This window comes from Ovis aries, chromosome 3, assembly GCF_016772045.2.
Source record: "Ovis aries strain OAR_USU_Benz2616 breed Rambouillet chromosome 3, ARS-UI_Ramb_v3.0, whole genome shotgun sequence".
NCBI lineage: Eukaryota > Metazoa > Chordata > Mammalia > Artiodactyla > Bovidae > Ovis > Ovis aries.
The window spans coordinates 206,319,131-206,340,138 of record NC_056056.1 but is presented as its reverse complement, the minus strand read 5'-3'; the positions used below and the strand labels follow the sequence as shown (position 1 = coordinate 206,340,138).

The following is a 21,008-nucleotide window of genomic DNA, read 5'->3' as shown; positions in this document are numbered from 1 at the left end:
TGAGGTTCAACCCCTGGGTCAGGAAGATCCCCTGGAGAAGGGAATGGCTACCCACTCTAAGATTCTTGCCTGGAGAATTCCATGGACAGAGGAGCCTGGTAGGCTATAGACCACAGGGTCACAAAGAGTCAGCTGGACATGACTGAGAAAGAGATACTTTCGCTTTCATTTTTTCAGGGTCAAATGGAATGTCCCCTGCTTTATAGATTAATATGAGAGTGTACTTTGGCCACCTCATGCGAACAGTTGACTCATTGGAAAAGACTTTGATGCTGGGAGGGACTGGGGCCAGGAGAAGAAGGGAACGACAGAGGATGAGTTGGCTGGATGGCATCACTGACTCAATGGACATGAGTCTGAGTGAACTCCGGGAATTGGTGAAGGACAGGGAGGCCTGGCGTGCCGTGATTCATGGGGTCGCAAAGAGTTGGACACAACTGAGCGACCGAACTGAACTGAACTGATGAGTGTGTAACATGAAGGCAGCAATTTATTGAATTGATTAAAGGAGAAATGTCATTGCAATAAAAATTAAATAATTCTTCAACTAGTCATGACAATGAAGGAAATAAGTTCTCATTTTTACAGTAATATGGTAGTATTAAAATAATTTTTAAAATTTATTTCTAGTAGTCAAAAGTAGCACTATATATTATCATTGGTAGTGAGCTGGTATGATAACTATTTAATACTTTAAGTTAATAAAAGGTTACAAGGACAGTACATTAAACATCAACCATCTGGGAGATCTTAGATAAGTCACTAAACTTTATGAATCTGTGTTTATATCTATAAAGGCATGAACATGATTTACCTTCAAAGTTTGCTTTAAGAACAAACAAAATCATTCTTGTAACCATTGTTATCTTTTGTATATTGTACCAGTTCTGTTTGTAAATATTATGAAAGTATATTCAGTAGAACTTTTATCTTTTGACTTGTTTGAAATTCACTCTGTACTCCTCATTTTACTTTTTTGTATTTTATTTTTTATTGGAGTATAATTGCTTGATGATGCTGTGTTAGTTTCTGCTGGGCAACAAAGTTAATCAACTATATATATACATATATCCCCTCCCTCTTGAACCTCCTTCCCACCCCTATCCCACCCATTAAGGTCATCACAGAGCACCAAACTGAGGGTTTTTAATTGTTGAGGGTCAGAACCCAAGGCATCAACTAATGTGCTCTCTCTGTAGTGATTTTCCCTCCCCCAAGGAGGAATGCTGACCGTGAAGGAGCTGCAGTAGAAGGAATTTTTCGTCTCCAGGTCTGTGAGGAGATTCCTGCCCTGTATCCCATCTTCCAGAGTTACTGTCAGCGCCACTGTCTCATTCAGGTGATTCAGCAGGACACAGACCTTCTCGGGAACACCAGCGTACAGCTGTGATGGGACCAGCACCAGGTACTGTCTGTGGAGAAGAGGGGTCTGGGTCAGCCATGGAGAGGTTATTGTGGTTGTTTTCTAGATAATCTTTGCTATCTTCATCAGTCACAGAACCGAGTTAGATTTCAGCAGGAGTGGCAAGGAGTATATTCTTCAAACGCCAATCCAGAGACCTTAGAAACTCAGAACCCCACTACCAAGTTAAACACCCATACATTTCTCCAGTATTGTGGAAATAGTCACCATTACAACATTAGCAAACCTATTCGTAAGCTACAGATAAGCACTCCATGAGTTGTTATACATTTTGGATAGAGGCAATTTTCTAAATTAGAAATTTTCAATGAACCAGGAAAATGTGATCTCTCACACACACACACACACACACACACACACACACACACACGAATATTATTCAACCTTAAAAAAAAATAAGGAAATCCTGCCCTTTGTGAAAACATAGATGGCCCTTGAGGGCACAGTGTTAGGTGAAATAAACCAGAGAAAGACAGTTATGCCTGGTATCACTTACATGTGGAATCTTTTTTTAATTTTAAGTCAAACTTAGAAACCTAGAGTAGAAAAGAGCTTTCCAGTGGCTGGGAGGTAGAGGGAAACAGGAATAGGTTGGTAAAAGGGCATAAACTTTCATTTATGAGGTAATAAGAGCTGAAGATGTAATATCTAACATGGTGACTATGGCTGATAACACTGTATTATATAACTGAAATTTGCTCAGAGATCAGAAATTAAATGTTCTTACCTCTCCCTCAAAAGTAGATAGCTGAGAGACAGATGTGCTAGATAAATCATTAGATTAATCTATGTGATAGATTAGTTAGGTCAATGGGAAAAATCCTTTCACAATATATATGTGTGTTGTACACTTTAATATCTTACAACTTTAATTCTCAGCTATATGTCAACAGTCCTCTCAAAACACTTTTATTAACAAACAATATTATTAATCAATTAATTATTATTGAAACCAGTAAGAGAATCTGTCTGTGTGTGGTCTTGGGTTTCGTATGATGGTATCACAAGTCACTTTGTTTCCTGGGAAACATTAAAGAGATAACAATTCATGGAGAGGAACTGAATCTATTTTCAATACAGTTTCAGGAGCAACTTTAGCTCTTCTTTTTCTTCCACTCTCTGCAGATAGAAGACAAACTAGGCTAATCATCAGACGTATTACCATTGTACACCCAGAAGAAAATATCAGTCCTCTGTTGCTGTTTATCTATCATTTAGAAAAGCCCAAACATACTGTACTCTGTGATGCTCTGGTGGCTCATGCTTGTCGATCTATCTGAAGTGTCCTGGTCTAGCTGGAAAACTTCTATTTGCTTCATAAGACTCATCTCAAAAACAAATTCCTTCTGTAGAATTTGGTGATGCCCCTCCCTTTATATAAGTTCCCATGAGGAGTTAGGTATTATTTGTCAGTATTCCCACAGACGGCTTCCCTAGTGACTCAGGAGATGGGGGTTTGTTCCCTAATCCAGGAAGATCCCCTGGAGGAGGAGATGGCAACCCACTTCAGTATTCTTTCCTGGAAATCCCCCTGGACAGAGGACGTTGGCGGGCTACAGTCCATGGGGTCGCAGAGTTGGATACAACTTAGCAACTGAGCAACAACAGTTCCCACAGAATCCTGGTTCTGTTTTTGCATTTTATTTCATTCTCTGTGCACCATCTCTCTTGCTCTCTTTTATGCTATGAGGTACTGAGGTCACAGCCCACATTTTGTTGATTTGTATGTTCTCAAAGTATAATGCTAGCCTTTAAAGATTTGATGAAGGATTGAGTGACTTGACTCCATCCTTGGGCTTCCCTGGTGGCTCAGACAGTAAAGCGTCTGCCTGTAATGTGGGAGACCCAGGTTCAATTCCTGGGTCGGGAAGACCCCCTGGAGAAGGAAATGGCAATCCACTCCAGCACTCTTGCCTGAAAAATCCCATGGATGGAGGAGCCTGATAGGCTACAGTCCATGGGGTCGCAAAGAGTCAGACACGACTGAGCGACTTCACTTTCACTTTGAGTGACTTGACACATCCTGGCTTGTCTTTAGGTCTCATCCATCTTGGGAACCCACGACTTGGAGGAGACACAGATATTATGTCACTTTGCAATGGCAAAGACAAGACACCAGCCTTTTTCATTAGCCAGTAAAGAATTTATCTCCTTTTTTTGGTAGGAATTATATAGTTTTATTTGGTGAATATTGTAGAATTCCATCATCTTGGCAGGTGAATGTTTCACAAATATTTCACAAGAGACACCTTGTGTCTTTGAGTTTTCTAGAACTGGGAGTATACCTTTTACCACCTGTGGTAATCATTTTTCAATGCTTTTCAACAGCAGATAATTTCATAGAGAATTAGGAAATAAAAAGACAGACATCAAGAAATGGATAACAGAATGGAAGAGAGGAGGGCAATAGAATTTTCTGGAAATGTTGCTTACGGTTTGGAGGTAGCTGAAGCATCTCTGGGAAGGAGCAAGAAAAGCAGAATCAAGACTGGATTAGGCAGTTGATGTCCCCTCATGGTGTAGAGAGGAACAGGAAAGAATGGGAGTCTGAGTCCTTAATTCCTTGAACTCTGTCCTTGTTCCAGAATCCCTGGTTTTTATTTTACCTGATGGTAGTGAAAGTAAATGGCCAACCATTTATTTTTGTAACATATTAACTACTTCCAGTATAAAAAAATCAATTGCAGATCACTTCCATCCACTTGCTCAAATTTTCAAAGGGCATGAAAAATAGCATGTTGAGACTATATTAGTTGTTGTTGTTAATCAGCAACTTTAAACATCTTAAAGAAAATAAATCAAAATAAATGATATGATTTGATGAAATTAAGAACTACTTATGTAAATACATAACACAGATCTTTTCCTGGAAGTCCAGGGAACAGCACACATTCCCTGAACATTAACCAATAGAGTTCATTAACAAAACAAAGGAAAATTTATCCCAGAATTTTAAACAAAATAAATATAAAGATAATCTCTCCATTGTTTGAAAGCTTAGTTTTCACTTTTTATAGCTATCTTTATATTTATTTAGAAAGAAAATGAACCCATGTAATACATTATTATAGTTTCTTAGTTCATTTAACATCTAGAATATAAAGCCAATTAATTTTATCTTCTAAGAAAATAAGCTTTAGAATCTTTAAAAAGATGGTACAAATGAACTCATTTGCAAAACAGAAATAGAGTCACAGATGTAGAAAACAAATTTACCAAGGGGGACGGCACAGGGAGAGGGGGAAGGGATAAACTGGGAGATTGGGATTGACATACACACTACTATATGTAAAATAGGTACTAATAAGAACCTACTGTGTAGCACAGGGAACTCTACTCAGTAGTCTGCAATGATCCATATGGGGAAAAAAATCTAAAAAAGAGTGGATATATGTATATGTAAAATTGATTCACTTTTGCTGTAAACAGAAACTAATACAATATTATGAATCAACTATACTCCAATAAAGTTTAATTTAAAAAAATATAATTCCAATGATGATAATAAACTATGATTGATATAATGCTAGGTTAAATAAACTGTAATAATACATTGTGTGAGGCCTTGGTACCTGGCAAATGCTTGCTGAATGAAGATAAAACTCTACAGCTTCATTTGGTTTCTTTTCTCATTAGACACTATGCTCTTTCCACTTCCATCCTGCATTCCTACACTGCCATAAATAAATATCTTCATTCTCTGCCAGCTTAATATGGAATAAAGTAAACTTACAACAGATAATAAATGATTTTTAGGAAGGCTCCAAGTAACTTTTCATAGGCATAATTATACTTTTTTGGATATATACCAATCCCTTACTTTGGCCAAATGTCTAACGACTAAGTATAAAAATCCACATTTTGATGAAGCAAAATCACCATTACAGTTTAAATTTCTAGAGTAGACGAATACATCTGAAGTATTATGTAACTTTATTGTTGTGATTTTTAATTGAAAATGATAGTAGATACATTTAAAATACCTATCATAGAGCATAAACAGTATGTTCTCCACATTCTCTGCTAATGCTTATATTACATATTTTTGTGGTCTTCAATCTTTTCCCTCCTTATATTCCCAAAAGAATTTTGTTAAGCATGTAACCTTTCACACATGCTTAGCTTCTAAAGCTTCTCATCATGAGTAAGATAACAAAAAATATAAATACTGATATTTAAAAAATAAAGTGAAATACCACTTTGAAAATGTATTCAGTGAAATGTAAATACTGCAGTCATTTATTGCCTGCCATTATCCATTTAAAACAACATGATCTATTCTTTTAAAAGTTGGAAATTTTAGTATCATTCTTGTTTCTACTCAATCTTGTATTTCCATCCTTATTTCCCACATAATTTTACCTTGTTATTTTGTGCTTCAATATATTTTATTTTTAAAAAGTTTTTTTTGATGTGGATCATTTTAAAAGTCTTTATTGAATTTTTTATAATATTACTTCTGTTTTATACATTTTTCTGGCCTCAAGATGTGTGGGATCTTAGCTTCCTGACCCGGGATTGAACCTGTACCCCCTGCGTTAAAAGGTGAAGTCTTAAACACTGGACGACTGGGGAAGTACTGCTTCAATATATTTTAAAGATCACTCTATCATACATTTCTGAAACTAAAGATAATCAAAACTATAAAAGACATTCTTGTACCTATCCAGTTCTGAGTAGTAATAGATTTTTCTAGATCAAGCTATCATTATAAGTATGGTCAATATATTCTTTATCAAAACTATATATAACTAGTATAATTTCAATAATATTAAACACAAGAAAAATTTTGTTTGAAAGTCATTTCTAAACGACATTAATCGTATATTCCATCCATCTGGGTCCTCCAATCAGATCATGTGTCTTTGGATGAATATGACTTACTGCTAGATTGACATACATCTCACCTATCCTCTTGCTATGTTTTCTATTCTCCTATGTTCTACTCTGCTATATTTCTATTCTAGAACATTCCTATTCAACTATTCTATTGATGCAAGCACCAAGAAGTCTTGTTCAAATAAAGAGAGATAGAGGTCTTCCTTGGTAGTCTGGTGGCTAAGATTCCACGCTCTCAATACAGGGGGCCCAGGTTCCATCCCTGATCAGGGAACTAAGATCCCACATGCTGCAACTAAGATCCAGTGCAACCAAATAAAATAGGAAAAAAGCACAAGAAGTTCTGTTATAACATCATCATTTGAGTATCTGGTTATCTAAGTTATAAGCCAAAGGTCACATTGTAATCATCATTGAAAAAGAATTTTAATTACCTGTGCTGTGCTGTGCTTAGTTGCTTCAGTTGTGTCCAACTCTTTCTGACTCCATGGACTGCAGCCCGCTAGGCTCCTCTGTCCATGGGATTCTCCAGGCAAGAATACTGGAGCTTAATTATCTATCAGCTGATGAATCAAGTATGACTTCCTTAATGCTATTGAAAGCACACCACTGGAAACTAGGTCAATTGCAAAAGGATTTGGAACTCAGTTATTAGTCATTCTCATTCTCATTGTCTAGAAACATTGCAAAAAAGGCACTTATAAATGGTTACTAATTGCTATAGTTCGACTTAGAATCACCTGATAATGCTCAATAGCTTTGGCAAAAGTGAAATATTATCAATTTAAATATACTTTTATCAATATAAAACCTCAAAGTGCTTTTTATTATTGTCAAAACTATGACTTGCATAATTATATTTCTAGAAAGTTCCTACAAATAATCTGATTTTCAAAGCTAGGCCTCATTGTCAAGATAAGCAGTCAAGTTAGATTTATGACTGATAGGAAAAATATGATTTCATTTTTAATTCGAATAAACTCACAAATGTACATTTGTATGACAATTATCCCACTTCTGAATTCTGAGATAAGTTAAAATCCCATTTCTGAATTCTAAGATCAAGAGTTTTGCTGGGTACCTGTTTCCTGGATTCAGTGTTTCTTTCTATGCTCTCTCCTTTGTTCTTATGCAACTCTCAAGGGCAATATAAACACTGACAAGAGTTGAGGAAGAAAAAGGTGAGGTTTAAAAATGAAAACTTTTATTATTTTTACCTCCCACCACTATAATAAATGAGTATGGAAAATTTCAAAATGAGTCAAAAGTACCCATTTTAAATGCCATACATTTTTAATACCAGAAATATATTTAAGATAGTTGGATGTATGAGGGCTTATGAGCTACAGTGAGTTCATGATTCCTTGATTTAAGAGACTGTGCAAATATCAATATTTTGGATTTGTTTTTGTAAAAGACAAACAAATTTTTCACTCTAAAATATATCTAAAACACATATTATAAGTAAATATCATAATATTAAAATAAATCCACAGGTCATGTCTTGATTGAATTATCAACATTTTGGTAGAAGTTTTATGTAATTATTACCTACAAAGATCATAAATTTATTGGTCATGCACAATTTCAGGGGTTTCAAAATAATGTTGAAATACATTGAGGCCAAAACCGAACCTATGGCAGATTCTATCTACCCAAATGTCAAAGTCAAAGATCAATGTTATAGTATTCCAACTTTTAATAGTAGGTAGCCATTTAACTCACATGAATGAAAATAGAGTAATGAAATTCCAGTCATCAGTTTAATAGACACAGTAAATATTTGTTGAGTGAAAGAATAAATAAAATAAGTTGGTAAACTTTCTTGGCTAAAGTATTGTCCTATAAGCAGGAAAAGCATTTGGAAAGAAAGAATCTGAATATACAATATGGGAATATTCTAACTGACCTCAAAGCAGGATGACAAAGTACTTAAGAGAATAGACTCAATTGTCAAACTCATTGGAAAGAATCCCAGGTTCCTCACTGTTACCCCTTGGACAAATTACTTAACCTCTCAGGGCTTCAGTTTATCTATAAGGTTGCTTAAGAGTAGCTCCCCAAGGATTAGATTTAATTTAACATACTTAAAAGTACTTAGAAAGTGTCTGGCATAGAGTGAAAGCTATATAAATGTTTGTTATTATTATTAATAGTAAAACTGTCTTTCCAGGTTTTTTTAAATCTTAGAAACTCTTTTTTCTTTTGTGCAGAGAACAATCTGTTTTACATAACTGATATGTAAGATTCATAGTTTTGAACACCAAGTGTAATTGACTCATCCAAGAAATTCCCACACAAAGAGTAAAATTGCACACAGCTACCCAGTCACTCACTAAGGGCTTCCCAGGTGGCACTAGTGGTAAAGAACCTGCCTCTCAAGGAAATGGGGATTTGATCTCTGTGCTGGGAAGATCTCCTGGAGAAGGGCATGACAATCCATGCCAATATTCTTGCCTGGAGAATCCCATGGACAAAGGAGCCTGGCAGGCTATATAGTCCATGGTGTCGCAGAGAGTTGGATCTGATTGACTTGGCATTTCCTTTAATCATTCACTAAAGCAAAAATTAATATTTGTAAAACTACAGATGAACTGCAATGTTTGATAACTGAAGACACATGCTATATATTGCCTTGGTAGAATCTATCTTACACATCCACCAAAATAGGAAGGCCTTATCACAACATAAAAGCTTTGATTACTTACTGTTAGGTGAAAAGGAAAAAAAGCTAACTTTTTTTTTTCAGTTGAAGACAACAGTTTGTTTTCTGTGTATTATGAAGTGATTATGACAATAGATTAAGGTAACACTCCTCTTCTGATATAGAGACAATAAAAAATAATGAAAAAGGAAAACACATTTTCATTGTGATGAGAACTCTTTAAGATTTGCTGTCTTAATGTTTCTATATATCATACCTCACTGTGTTAGCTCTAGTCATCTTGTTGTACATTACACCCCCAGTACTCATTTGTTTAGAATCTAAAAAAGCTAACGTTTGACTATAATAATAGCATTAAATTTTGACATAAACTAGGAAGAGAGGCGAACACATAGATGTGAAAAAAGTTAACACTGTAATTGCTGATGATTCTCATGCTAATTGTATGGCAAACAGATTTTTTAAAATCTCAAAGTTATTTTAAAAAAATTCTATGAAAGACATTATAACCTTTGGACATATTTGTAAACTGCTACTTCCAATGAAAAATATGTTTACAGAACATTGAGCAACTGTGAGTGGGTGAGAATGGAGATGTCCTTGTCACTTAGTGTACACTGGGGGAGGTGCTGTTAGAATCACTGGCATAAGCAGAATGAAATCAAAACTCACATTAAGAGAAATGGGACATTCAGAGCAATATTTTTTAAAACTGTATTTTTAATTGGAGGGAAATTGCTTTACCAAATTGTGTTGGTTTCCGTACAACAATGAGATTCAGCTATAATTGCACGTATTTTCCCTCCTTCTTGAGCCTCCCTCCTCTCTCCCTATCCCATCCCCTCTAGATCATCACAGTGGGCCAGGCTGGGCTCCCTGTTATACAGCAACTTCTGACCAGCTATCCATTTTACACATGGTAGTGTACATATGTCAAGGCTACCGTCTCCATTCATCCTACTTGCTCCTTCCTCCACTGTATCCACAAGTCCCTTCTCTATGTCTGCATCTCCATTCCCTCCCTGTAGAGAGGTTCATCAATATAATTTTTCTAGATTCCATGTATATGAGTTAACATATGATATTTATTTTTCTCTTTCTGACTTACTGTATTCTTATACTTTGTTTTTAAAAGCAATAGGACCCTGGGAAAACCATGACTATTTGAAGCATTATATCTGAGACGCTAATGACCAACTTTTTTGAAAACTGAATATCCTCAATTGCGTCACACTCATTCATCTTTTTTGCTACTTAAAAACCACTTCCCAGTATCGTAAGTCCTCTGCTAGAAAATATATGGGATGAGAGAGGAAAAAAAAAAAACCCACCTCATTTTAATTAAATTTTGATGTTTCTGGGTTGTTGGAAGTAGTAGCAGGCTTTTAAACCTCTGCCTTCTTTAGCTGTTCTTAGTGAGAATTCCAGAAATCTTCCAATTTTGTCCCTAGTCTTATTTCTTGAAATATTTCCTATCAGGAAAGAAATTATTAGTTAATAATGTCAGTTGCTAAGGCTGATCTTCTTGAGACTCCCTTGGACTGTAAGGAGATCCAACCAGTCCATTCTGAAGGAGATCAGTCATGGGTGTTCTTTGGAAGGAATGATGCTAAAGCTGAAACTCCAGGACTTTGGCCACCTCATGCAAAGAGTTGACTCATTGGAAAAGACTCTGATGCTGGGAGGGATTGGGGGCAGGAGGAGAAGGGGACGACAGAGGATGAGATGGCTGGATGGCATCACCGACTCGATGGACGTGAGTCTGAGTGAATTCCGGGAGTTGGTGATGGACAGGGAGGCCTGGCATGCTGCGATTCATGGGGTGGCAAAGAGTCGGATACAACTGAGCGACTAAATTGAACTGAAATTAACTGAAGGCTGATCTTCAGGCTGTTTTACAGAAAACAGCTCTTCAGTTCCATAGCTCAGACTTTCCTGTAACTTTTCTCTTCACTTGAACTTATTTCCCTCCCTGCTGCAAATAAGTCTATCCAACTCTCATCTTAAGGCGTGATTTTGAATTAATTCCACCTCTGTGCTTTCTCATGTGCCATTCATCTCATCAGAAATGTCTTCTTTTGAGACATTTCTGTAGTAACCTGTGCCTAAGAACTGCTTCTTGACCATGGAGATGAGATTTCTCAGCTTAATTCCATGCCATGCTGATCATTCTATTACCGGGCAATTCTCTACTCACTAGGGTTCTCTTACTAGTTCTTGATACACTTTATTGCTGTTTTACTTACAGTTCAGCTGTTAGCTTATACATTTATATAAACTGTCAGTGATTTTAAAATTTGATTATTATTAAAATCACCTAAGAGTCCCTTGGACTGTAAGGAGATCAACCAATCAATTCTGAGATCAGCCCTGGGATTTCTTTGGAAGGAATGATGCTAAAGCTGAAACTCCAGTACTTTGGCCACCTCATGTGAAGACTTGACTCATTGGAAAAGACTCTGATGCTGGGAGGGATTTGGGGCAGGAGGAGAAGGGGACGACAGAGGATGAGATGGCTGAATGGCATCACTGACTCGATGGACATGAGTCTGAGTGAACTCCGGGAGTTGGTGATGGACAGGAGGCCTGGCATGCTGCGATTCATGGGGTGGCAAAGAGTCGGACTCGACTGAGCGACTGAACTGAACTGAAGCAGCTCTTTAAAAATACAGTTTCCAAGGTTCCCTACTCCATACTTACTGAAACTAAATATTTAACCTTTATGTTGCATAACGGATAAGGCAATGGCACCCCACTCCCGTACTCTTGCCTGGAAAGTCCCATGGACGGAGGAGCCTGGTAGGCTACAGTCCATGGGGTCGCTAAGAGTTGGGCGCGACTGAATGACTTCACTTTTACTTTTCACTTTCATGCATTGGAGAAGGAAATGGCAACCCACTTCAGTATTCTTGCCTGGAGAATCCCAGGGGTGGGGGGAGCCTGGTGGGCTGCCATCTATGGGGTTGCACAGAGTCGGACACGACTGAAGCGACTTAGCAGCAGCAGCAGCATGCTGCATAATCTATGTTTTCAAGTTCCCTTTTTTAGTATGATTGACATGAAGAATGCCATATATTTAATGTATAGAAAAGAAGCATATATCTGTAAAAAAATGAAATGCTTCATGAATTTGTGTATTCTCCTTATCTAGGGGTCATGCTAATCTCTGTATTGTTCTAATTTTAGTATGAGTGAATCAAAGTTGCTCAGTCGTGTCCAACTCTTTGCAACCCCATGGACAGCCTGTCAGGCTCCTCTGTCCATGTGATTCTCCAGGCAAGATACTGGAGTGGGTTGCCCATTCCTTTCTTCAGGGGATCTTCCTTCCAGGGATCGAACCTGGGTCTCTCACATCGCAGGCAGATTCTTTACTGTCTGAGCCACCAGGGAAGACCCAAGTCTGGGCTTTAGAGGGGCACACCCGGATTTTAGTGTACATGCTGCTGAAGTGAGCACTTTAATCTATATTTTTATTTTATATTTTAAGCAAACTCTCTAATGGATTTTAATATGACTGATTTGCTAAGCATGTATTGGTGGTGGTGGTTTAGTCACTGAGTTGTATCTGACTCTTGCGACCCCATGGACTGTGGCCCTCCAGGCTCCTCTGTCCACGGAATTCTCCAGGCAAGAATACTGGAGTAGGTTGCCATTTCTTTCACCAGGGGTTCTTCCCAACCCAGGGATCAGATCCACGTCTCCCACATTGCAGGAAAATTCCTTACCAACTGAGCCACCAGGGAAGCCCCAAACATGTATTGAGTACCATAAATTTAGAAACCCTATAAATGATAGTAGCTGAGCATAATGAAACTTAGATACACTCAGTTTCTGCCCAGGCTTGTAGATGGATACCTGTCTGCACAAGGACCATGTATTCTCTGGGCCTGATTGCTATTGATCTTTCCTTCTGGTTGAGAGTTGCTCTTTTAGCAAAGAATGTAATGAAAGCTGGCCTGGTCTGGAGAACCTAGGGATCAAATAAATATGAGATAGCTGTTTTATCAAAATATCCCTCCCTGGGGAGAAGGGGGCTTTGGGGTGACAGCAAATGGGTATAGATTTTTGGAGGGGATAATGAAAATATTCCTGTGGTGATGGCTACAAAACTCTGGATATACTAAAAGTCACTGACTTATACTCTAAATGGATGAATTTTCTAGTGTGTAAACCATATCTTGATAAAGCTGTTAAAAAAATTCCTCCTACTAACTAGGTGTTGGCATCACTCAAAATTTTAATTCATCACTTGTCATTCCTTTTCTGGAAAAGTCAATCTTGTTTATTTCTCTCACTTTGTCACTTTCCTATATCATCATTTAAATTCTTTTTTTTCCCCTTTCTTAAAATTTTCCTTCTCTGTATGGGAATGTTCCCTTTTATTTATCTTATTCCATGTGACAAATTTCTATCCTCATTCCCTTCTCAGCGCTTATGACTGTACTCACATCATCCTAAACTGAGGACTATGTTATTCTTTTAAAAATTAGAATACATTTACATACACTGTAAAATAGCCTGATATCTCTCCATAGAAAGTCAGTTATATGGGTACCTTTTGTGAACCTGCAATATTCTTATCTCCACCAACTAGAATGAAATATTTAATTCAAAGCTAATGCATTTGAAGAAATCCTGTCCAGTTACATTTTCTTCAAATATTTTGGTCTGGATCTCACTATAGTTGAGAGAGACAGTCAAGAAAACAGATTGTGTTTTGTAGATTGAAAAGCTACGCATAAGCTTTATCTAAAGAGCTTTCTTATAGAATGGAGGGATGAACAGAGCATACTGCTTACAAAATTTAAGCCAGAGCATTAAAATTGAAAGCATCAAAGCAATATTTAGCTACTTAGCAATCATTTTGATAACTGAAGGATTTTGGAGTTTAAGAAAATTGCAATACATCAAAAGACTGAATCTGAGAAATTAATGTAACAGAAAGATACTGGCCTATGAATTAAATTTTGTAGGCCCAACAAAGGAAACCTCAATAAGAGAGAAGCAATTAATTAAAGTAATTAGTTCTATAAAGGCTAGCAATGTCAGTATCTTCATTACAATGATTTGCCCCCAAACAGATACAACAAATTTCATTTCAAATTTTCCCACTCTTAGTCCAGCTTCTTTCCTCAGCTTCCCACTAATGCCTCTTCTTTAATATGGATACAACAGTGTTAGAGCTCTTAATTACATTCTGGATATTTACTAGGCAAATATGATGGTGCCATTTAAATTTGGAATTTATTGTATGAATTAATGGGCTTCCCAGGTAGTGCAGTGGTAAAGAATCCACCTGCCAATGCAGGAGATGTAAGAGACTTGGGTTCAACCCCTGGGTCAAGAAGATCCCCTGGAGGAGGAAATGGCAACCCACTCCGGATAATTCCATGAACAGAGGAACCTGACAGAGTACAGTCCATGGGGTCTCAAAGAGTGGGAGATGACTAACTATACATTTCCTCTAATCATTCACTAAAGCAAAAAAATGATATTCATGATCCTTTCTTTCTCTTGTTGTATTTTTACCCACCCCTTTCTACAAGGACAACCTCATATTGTGTGTTTCTTTACTGCAAAGGTTTTGGCCAAATCTAAAGAAAATTGTCTGTGTCATTTGACCAAGACTGTATCTTTATGCCTTTAATTAATATGTCTCTACATCACAAATGGAAAACAATGTCATAGTGGTGATCACTTACCTTATCCCTTATGAAAAGCAACAACAAAAAAATCTACTTTTCTCCATGCTTCTCCTCCTTTACTGATTCCGTGGAGATTCTTTGTCCCTTGTCATAACACTCACTTCAAGATATGACCCTAAAACAATCACTTAATATTTGAAGAACATTCAAATAGTCAGTTATATACTTACACTTAGAACATCTTTGTTAATCAAAATGTAGAACATAAATTTACCAGAAATGGGCATATCTGGAAGTCAAATGTTTTCTGAGACTTTACTAACATGATACAACTTGGAAGCTTAAATCTAATATCAACAACAAGAAGTCTAACATGAGGAATTTAAAAAACACAAATTGATTGTTATACATGTTGAAATTTGCTGAGTGAGAGAAGCAACTTGTATAACACTTCTTTTTACTAAGGTGAATTTAATTTATATTTTCAAACAAATGTAATCTGATTTATCTGATTAGGAGGAGACAAACATAAATGTTTGAATACATATCCCTCTGATAAATATACCTATATATGTGCTGTGCTTAGTTGCTCAGTCATGTTCAATGCTTTGTGACCTCAGGACTATAGCCTGTCAGGCTCCTCTGTTGATAGACTTCTCCAGGCAAGAATGCTGGAGTGAGTTGCCATGCCCTTCTCCAGGGGAATCTTCCCAACCCAGAGATAGAACTCAGGTCTCCCACATTGCAGTCGGATTCTTTACCATCTGAGCCACCAGGGAAGCCCATATATATATATACACTTTAAGTTCGTTAAGTAAACTCATCCATATGAGAATTCTCTAGATTGTCAGTTAGCAGCTAAAATTTGTTGTACCTATCCTTAGAATTTTTTATCTAGTTCTCATGTTTGGAATTTATATATTTGAAGTTAATACTCATACTTTAATACATAAAGCTCTTTATATCCAGATAAATTTGTCTATGATGAAAAAGTGATTGAAAATTATATAGGTAATATATACTCTTAAAAAGTAAATAGGTAGCACATACTGGTGAAAAGTAAAAGTAAGAAAGAGAAAAAATAAATTATTTCCAGTCTTGTGAAAATACATCCCAAATTCCAAAGTCAAATTTGGAATTATAAGTTATATCCTTATCCTCTTTCAGGCTTCACTTTCTTTAAGGTATGGTTCCTTGGGAAGTAGTTATAATTCATTGTTAAATTAATTTTTAAACTTTTAATTTTATATTGGGGTATAGCCAATTAACAATTTTGTGATAGTTTCAAGTAAAGAGTGAAGGGGCTCAGCCATACATAGACATGTAACTAGTCTCCCCCAAACTCCCCTCCCATCCAGGCTGCCACATAATATTGAGCAGAGTTTCATGTGCTAAACAGTAGTTCCTTAATTATTCATTTAAAATATAACAGTGTGTACATGTTCATCCCAATCTCCCTAACAATCTCTTCTTCCCACCCTTCCCTCCCTGAAACACAATTTTTAATATTAAGAAAGTAGAAAACTTCTGTAAAGAACCCTAACCCTTTCACAATCTTTGATGATAATCACTTTGATGATAGTGACATTGCTTTGCACAATATTCAGTGTTATGCAATTATTTTCTGTCAGATAAAGGCTTAGGGCAAAGGGAAAATGTTCCAGGAATCTATCAAGACTAGTGTCATGAATGAGAACTTGTTCCTTCCTCAGAACATGTTCTTGATGAGAATTCTACCCACAACCCCATAGGCAGTCATGTCCTGCAGCAGATGGTAAGCAAGGCGCCTCTGTCTTCTCCCCTCAAACCCTTCTTTGTAACGCTCACAGGATTATGCACCTGGGGTGGGGCTGAGGGGGAGCAAGCTCACAGTGTTCTCTTTGGAATTACCATTACCTCAAATAATAAGGTTTCTGTCAACTTGTTTTGGTTTTGACAAATCATAAAATTTTCCAGACTCTTTTTGCCTTGAGAGGTGGACTTTCTTTTAGGCAGAGTGAGTCTGGGAACCAATGGATCCTGCTAGGAAATGGGTGCAGCCAGTGCAGCCCCTTTGCATCCAGTGGCTAAGACTCCAAGAGACCAAAGCAGGGGGCACAGGTTTGATCCCTGGTTGGGGAACTAGATTCAACATGCAGCAACTAAGACCTAGGGCAGCCAAATATTTTAAAAAGGAAAGCTTTCCCTCAAAAAAAAAAAAAAATTTTTTTTTGTTGTTGTCAAAAAGAAACTACATTTACTCACCCAGTGCTTTAAATATCATTATATTAAGAATGGGGTTTATATGTAGAATTTTCTTTCCTTTTGCTGGGTGGAAACTCACAACCTGTGTTTGGATTCTGCTTCTGTGACTTAGAGACAAATAGTCTCTGATGAGTAACTGAAATACCCGGTGCTTCTCTTTCTTTGTCTATGAATGGGAATAATTATAACAACAATGATTTATAAGGTTATTGTGGGAATTAGGTGGCACTGGAGTGGCGAGCGGTGTCTGTGTGGCTTGGAGCGGCAAGCGGCGGAGAGGAGATACCCCACGTCCAAGGTCAGAAAAGCCCCAGCAAGATGGTAGGAGGGGTGAATTCGCGTTTAGAATCAAACCCCGGTTCCACCAGAGATGCTCAGAGGGCTCAAACAAACCTTGTGCGCACCGGGACCCAGGGACCACACAGAGACAGAGACAGAACTGTGTTTGAGCATCTCTGGTGGAGGTACAGGTAGGCAGTGGTCTGCCTCCGGGACAGGGGCTCTGGGTGTGGGTATAGCATAAACCCTCTTGGAGGAGGTTGCCGTTAACCCTACTATAGAGCTGCCAGAACTTACATGGGACTGGGAAATAGACTTTTGCAGGGCACAACAGAGCCTTGTGCACCTGGACCCAGGAGAAAGGAACAGTGACCCCACGGGAGACTTGCCTGTGGGTGTCCGGGAGTCTCCGTTGAAGGCGTGGGTCGGTGATGGCCTGCTGCAGGGTTGAGGGCATGGAGTGTAGCAGTACATGCCTGGATTCTTTTGAGACAGGTCACCACTATCTTCATTACCTCTACCATAGTTTGAGTGAGTGAGTGACTGAAGTCGCTCAGTCGTGTCCGACTCTTTGCGACCCCATGGACTGTAGCCTACTAGGCTCCTATGTCCATAGGATTTTCCATGCAAGAGTACTGGAGTGGATTGCCATTTCCTTCTCCAGGGGATCTTCCCAACCCAGGGATCGAACCCGGGTCTCCCACATTGTAGACAGACATTTTACCATCTGAGCCACCAGGGAAGTCCCAGGTAAATAGCAGGGAGGGAACACAGCTCCACCCATAAAGAGAAAATTGGATTAAAGATTTACTGAGCATGGCCCCGCCCATCAGAACAAGACCTAGTTTCCTCCTCAGTCAGTCTATCCCATCAGGAAGCTTTCATAAGCCTCTTATCCTTCTCCATCATAGGACTGCTGCTGCTGCTAAGTCATTTAAGTCATGCCCTACTCTTAGCGACCCCATGGACAGCAGCATACCAGGCTCCTCTGTCCATGGGATTTTCCAGGCACGGGTGCTGGAGTGAAATGCCATTGACCTCTCTGCCATCAGAGGGCAGATAACTGAAAATCACCATCACAGAAAACTAACCAATCTAATCACACGGACCACAGCCTTGTCTAACTCAATGAAACTGTAGGTCATGCCATGTAGGGCCACCGAAGACGGACGGGTCATGGTGGAGAGTTCAGAAAAAATGTGGTTCACTGGAGAGGGAATGGAAAACCACTTCAGTATTCCTGCCTTCAGAACCCCATGAACAGTATGAAAAGGAAAAAGATAGGACACTGAAAGATGAACTCCCCAGGTTGGTAGGTGCCCAATATGCTACTGGAGATCAGTGGAGAAATAACTCCAGAAAGAATGAAGAGATGGAACCATAGCAAAAACAACACCCAGCTGTGGATGTGACTGGTGATAGAAGCAAGGTCCAATCCTATAAAGAGCAATATTGCATAGGAACCTGAAATGGTACATACATCAGCTCAGTCCAGCTGCTCAGTCGTGTCCGACTCTTTGCAATCCCATGAATTGCAGCACGCCAGGCCTCCCTGTCCATCACCAACTCCCAGAGTTCACTCAGACTTACGTCCATCGAGTCAGTGATGCCATCCAGCCATCTCATCCTCTGTCATCCCCTTCTCCTCCTGCCCCCAATCCCTCCCAGCATCAGAGTCTTTTCCAATGAGTCAACTCTTCCGATGAGGTGGCCAAAGTACTGGAGTTTCAGCTTTAGCATCATTCCTTCCAAAGAAATCCCAGGGCTGATCTCCTTCAGAATGGACTGGTTGGATCTCCTTGCAGTCCAAGGGACTCTCAAGAGTCTTCTCCAACACCACAGCTCAAAAGCATCAATTCTTTGCTGCTCAGCTTTCTTCACAGTCCAACTCTCACATTCATACATGACCACAGGAAAAACCATAGCCTTGACTAGACAGACCTTAGTTGACAGAGTAATGTCTCTGCTTTTGAATATGCTATCTAGGTTGGTCATAACTTTTCTTCCAAGGAGTAGGCGTCTTTTAATTACATGGCTGCATTCACCATCTGCAGTGATTTTGGAGCCCCAAAAAATAAAGTCTGAAACTGTTTCTACTGTTTCCCCATCTATTTCCCATGAAGTGATGGGACCGGATGCCATGATCTTCGTTTTCTGAATGTTGAGCTTTAAGCCAACTTTTTCACTCTCCTCATTCTCTTTCATCAAGAGGCTTTTCAGTTCCTCTTCACTTTCTGCCATAAGGGTGGTGTCATCTGCATATCTGAGGTTATTGATATTTCTCCCAGCAGTCTTGATTCCAGCTTGGGCTTCTTCCGGCCCAATGTTTCTCATGATGTACTCTGCATAGAAGTTAAATAAGCAGGGTGACAATATACAGCCTTGACGTATTCCTTTTCCTATTTGGAACCAGTCTGTTCCATGTCCAGTTCTAACTGCAGTACTTGGATGCAATCTCAAAGACGACAGAATGATCTCTGTTCGTTTCCAAGGCAAACCATTCAATATCACAGTAATCCAAGTCAATGCCCCAACCAGTAATGCTGAAGAAGCTGAAATTGAACGGTTCTATGAAGACCTACAAGACCTTTTAGAACTAACACCCAAAAAAGGTGTCCTTTTCATTATAGGGGACTGGAATGCAAAAGTAGGAAGTCAAGAAACACCTGGAGTAACAGGCAAATTTGGCCTTGGAATGTGGAATGAAGCAAGGCAAAGACTAATAGAGTTTTGCCAAGAAAATACACTGGTACATACATGAATCAAGACAAATTGGAAGTGGTCAAGCAGGAGATGGCAAGAGTGAACGTCGACATTTTAGGAATTAGAGAAGTAAAATGGACTGGAATGGGTCAATTTAATTCTGATGACCATTATATTTACGACTGTGGGCAAGAATCCCTTAGAAGAAATGGAGTAACCATCATAGTCAACCAAAGAGTCAAATGCAGTACTTGGATGCAATCTCAAAAATGACAGAATGATCTCTGTTTGCTTCTGAGGCAAACCATTCAATATCACGGCTATCCAACTCTATGCCCCGACCAGTAATGCTGAAGAAGCTGAAGTTGAATGGTTCTATGAAGACTTACAAGACCTTCTAGACTTAACACCTAAAAAAAGATGTCCTTTTCATTATAGGAGACTGGAATGCAAAAGTAGGAAGTCAAGAAACACCTGGAGTAACAGGCAAATTTGGCCTTGGAGTACAGAATGCAGCAGGGCAAAGGCTAATAGTTTTGCCAAGAGAATGCACTGTTCATACCAAACACCCTCTTCCAACAACACAAGAGAAAACTCTACACATGGACATCACCAGATGGTCAACACGGAAATCAGATTGATTATATTCTTTGCAGCCAAAGATAGAAAAGCTCTCTACAGTCATCAAAAACAAGACAGGAGCTGACTGTGGCTCAGATCATGAACTCCTTATAGCCAAACAGAGATTTAAAAAGGAGAAAGTGGGGAAAACCACTAGACCATTCAGGCATAACCTAAATCAAATCCCTTATGAATATACAGTAGAAGAGAGAAATAGATTTAAGGGACTAGATCTCATAGAGAGAGTGCCTCATAAACTATGGATGGAAGTTCATGACATTGTACAGGAGAGAGGGATAAAGACCATCCCCATGGAAAAGAAATGCAAAAAGCAAAATGGCTGTCTGAGGAGGCCTTACAAATAGCTGTGAAAAGAAGAGAAATGAAAAGCAAAGGAGAAAAGGAAAGATATAAGCATCTGAATGCAGAGTTCCGAAGAAGAGCAAGGAGAGATAAGACAGCCTTCCTCAGCGATCAATGCAAAGAAATAGAGGCAAACAACAGAATGGGAAAGACTAGAGATCTCTTCAAGAAAATTAGAGATACCAAGAGAACATTTCATGCAAAGATGGGCTCAATAAAGGACAAA

General features: G+C 38.5%; 1 protein-coding gene, 1 long non-coding RNA gene and 1 other non-coding gene across 4 annotated transcripts in view; all 3 read right to left on the bottom strand.

Annotated features, from left to right (window-relative positions):
* Positions 1–3,995, bottom strand: part of LOC101104482 (alpha-1-macroglobulin-like) — a 54,990-nt gene extending 50,995 nt beyond the window's left edge. For both annotated transcript variants that reach the window (XM_060413438.1, XM_027967888.3), the window contains exons 1-2: positions 3,857–3,995; positions 1,232–1,412 (exon numbers count right to left, since the gene is read on the bottom strand). In XM_060413438.1, the coding sequence (XP_060269421.1) occupies positions 1,232–1,412; positions 3,857–3,939 (264 nt within the window). In that variant the 5' untranslated portion in view covers positions 3,940–3,995. The remainder of the gene's footprint in view (positions 1–1,231; positions 1,413–3,856) is intronic.
* Positions 3,996–4,735: 740 nt separating this feature from the next.
* LOC132659483 (uncharacterized) lies at positions 4,736–6,841 on the bottom strand. The gene is made up of 2 exons (XR_009600005.1): positions 6,697–6,841; positions 4,736–4,796 (listed from the first exon to the last, which is right to left on the bottom strand). It is a non-coding gene; the product is annotated as an uncharacterized LOC132659483 (long non-coding RNA).
* Positions 6,842–12,033: 5,192 nt separating this feature from the next.
* On the bottom strand, positions 12,034–12,135 carry LOC114114192 (U6 spliceosomal RNA). The gene has a single exon (XR_003589029.2). It is a non-coding gene; the product is annotated as a U6 spliceosomal RNA (small nuclear RNA).
* Between the last annotated feature and the right edge of the window lie 8,873 nt (positions 12,136–21,008).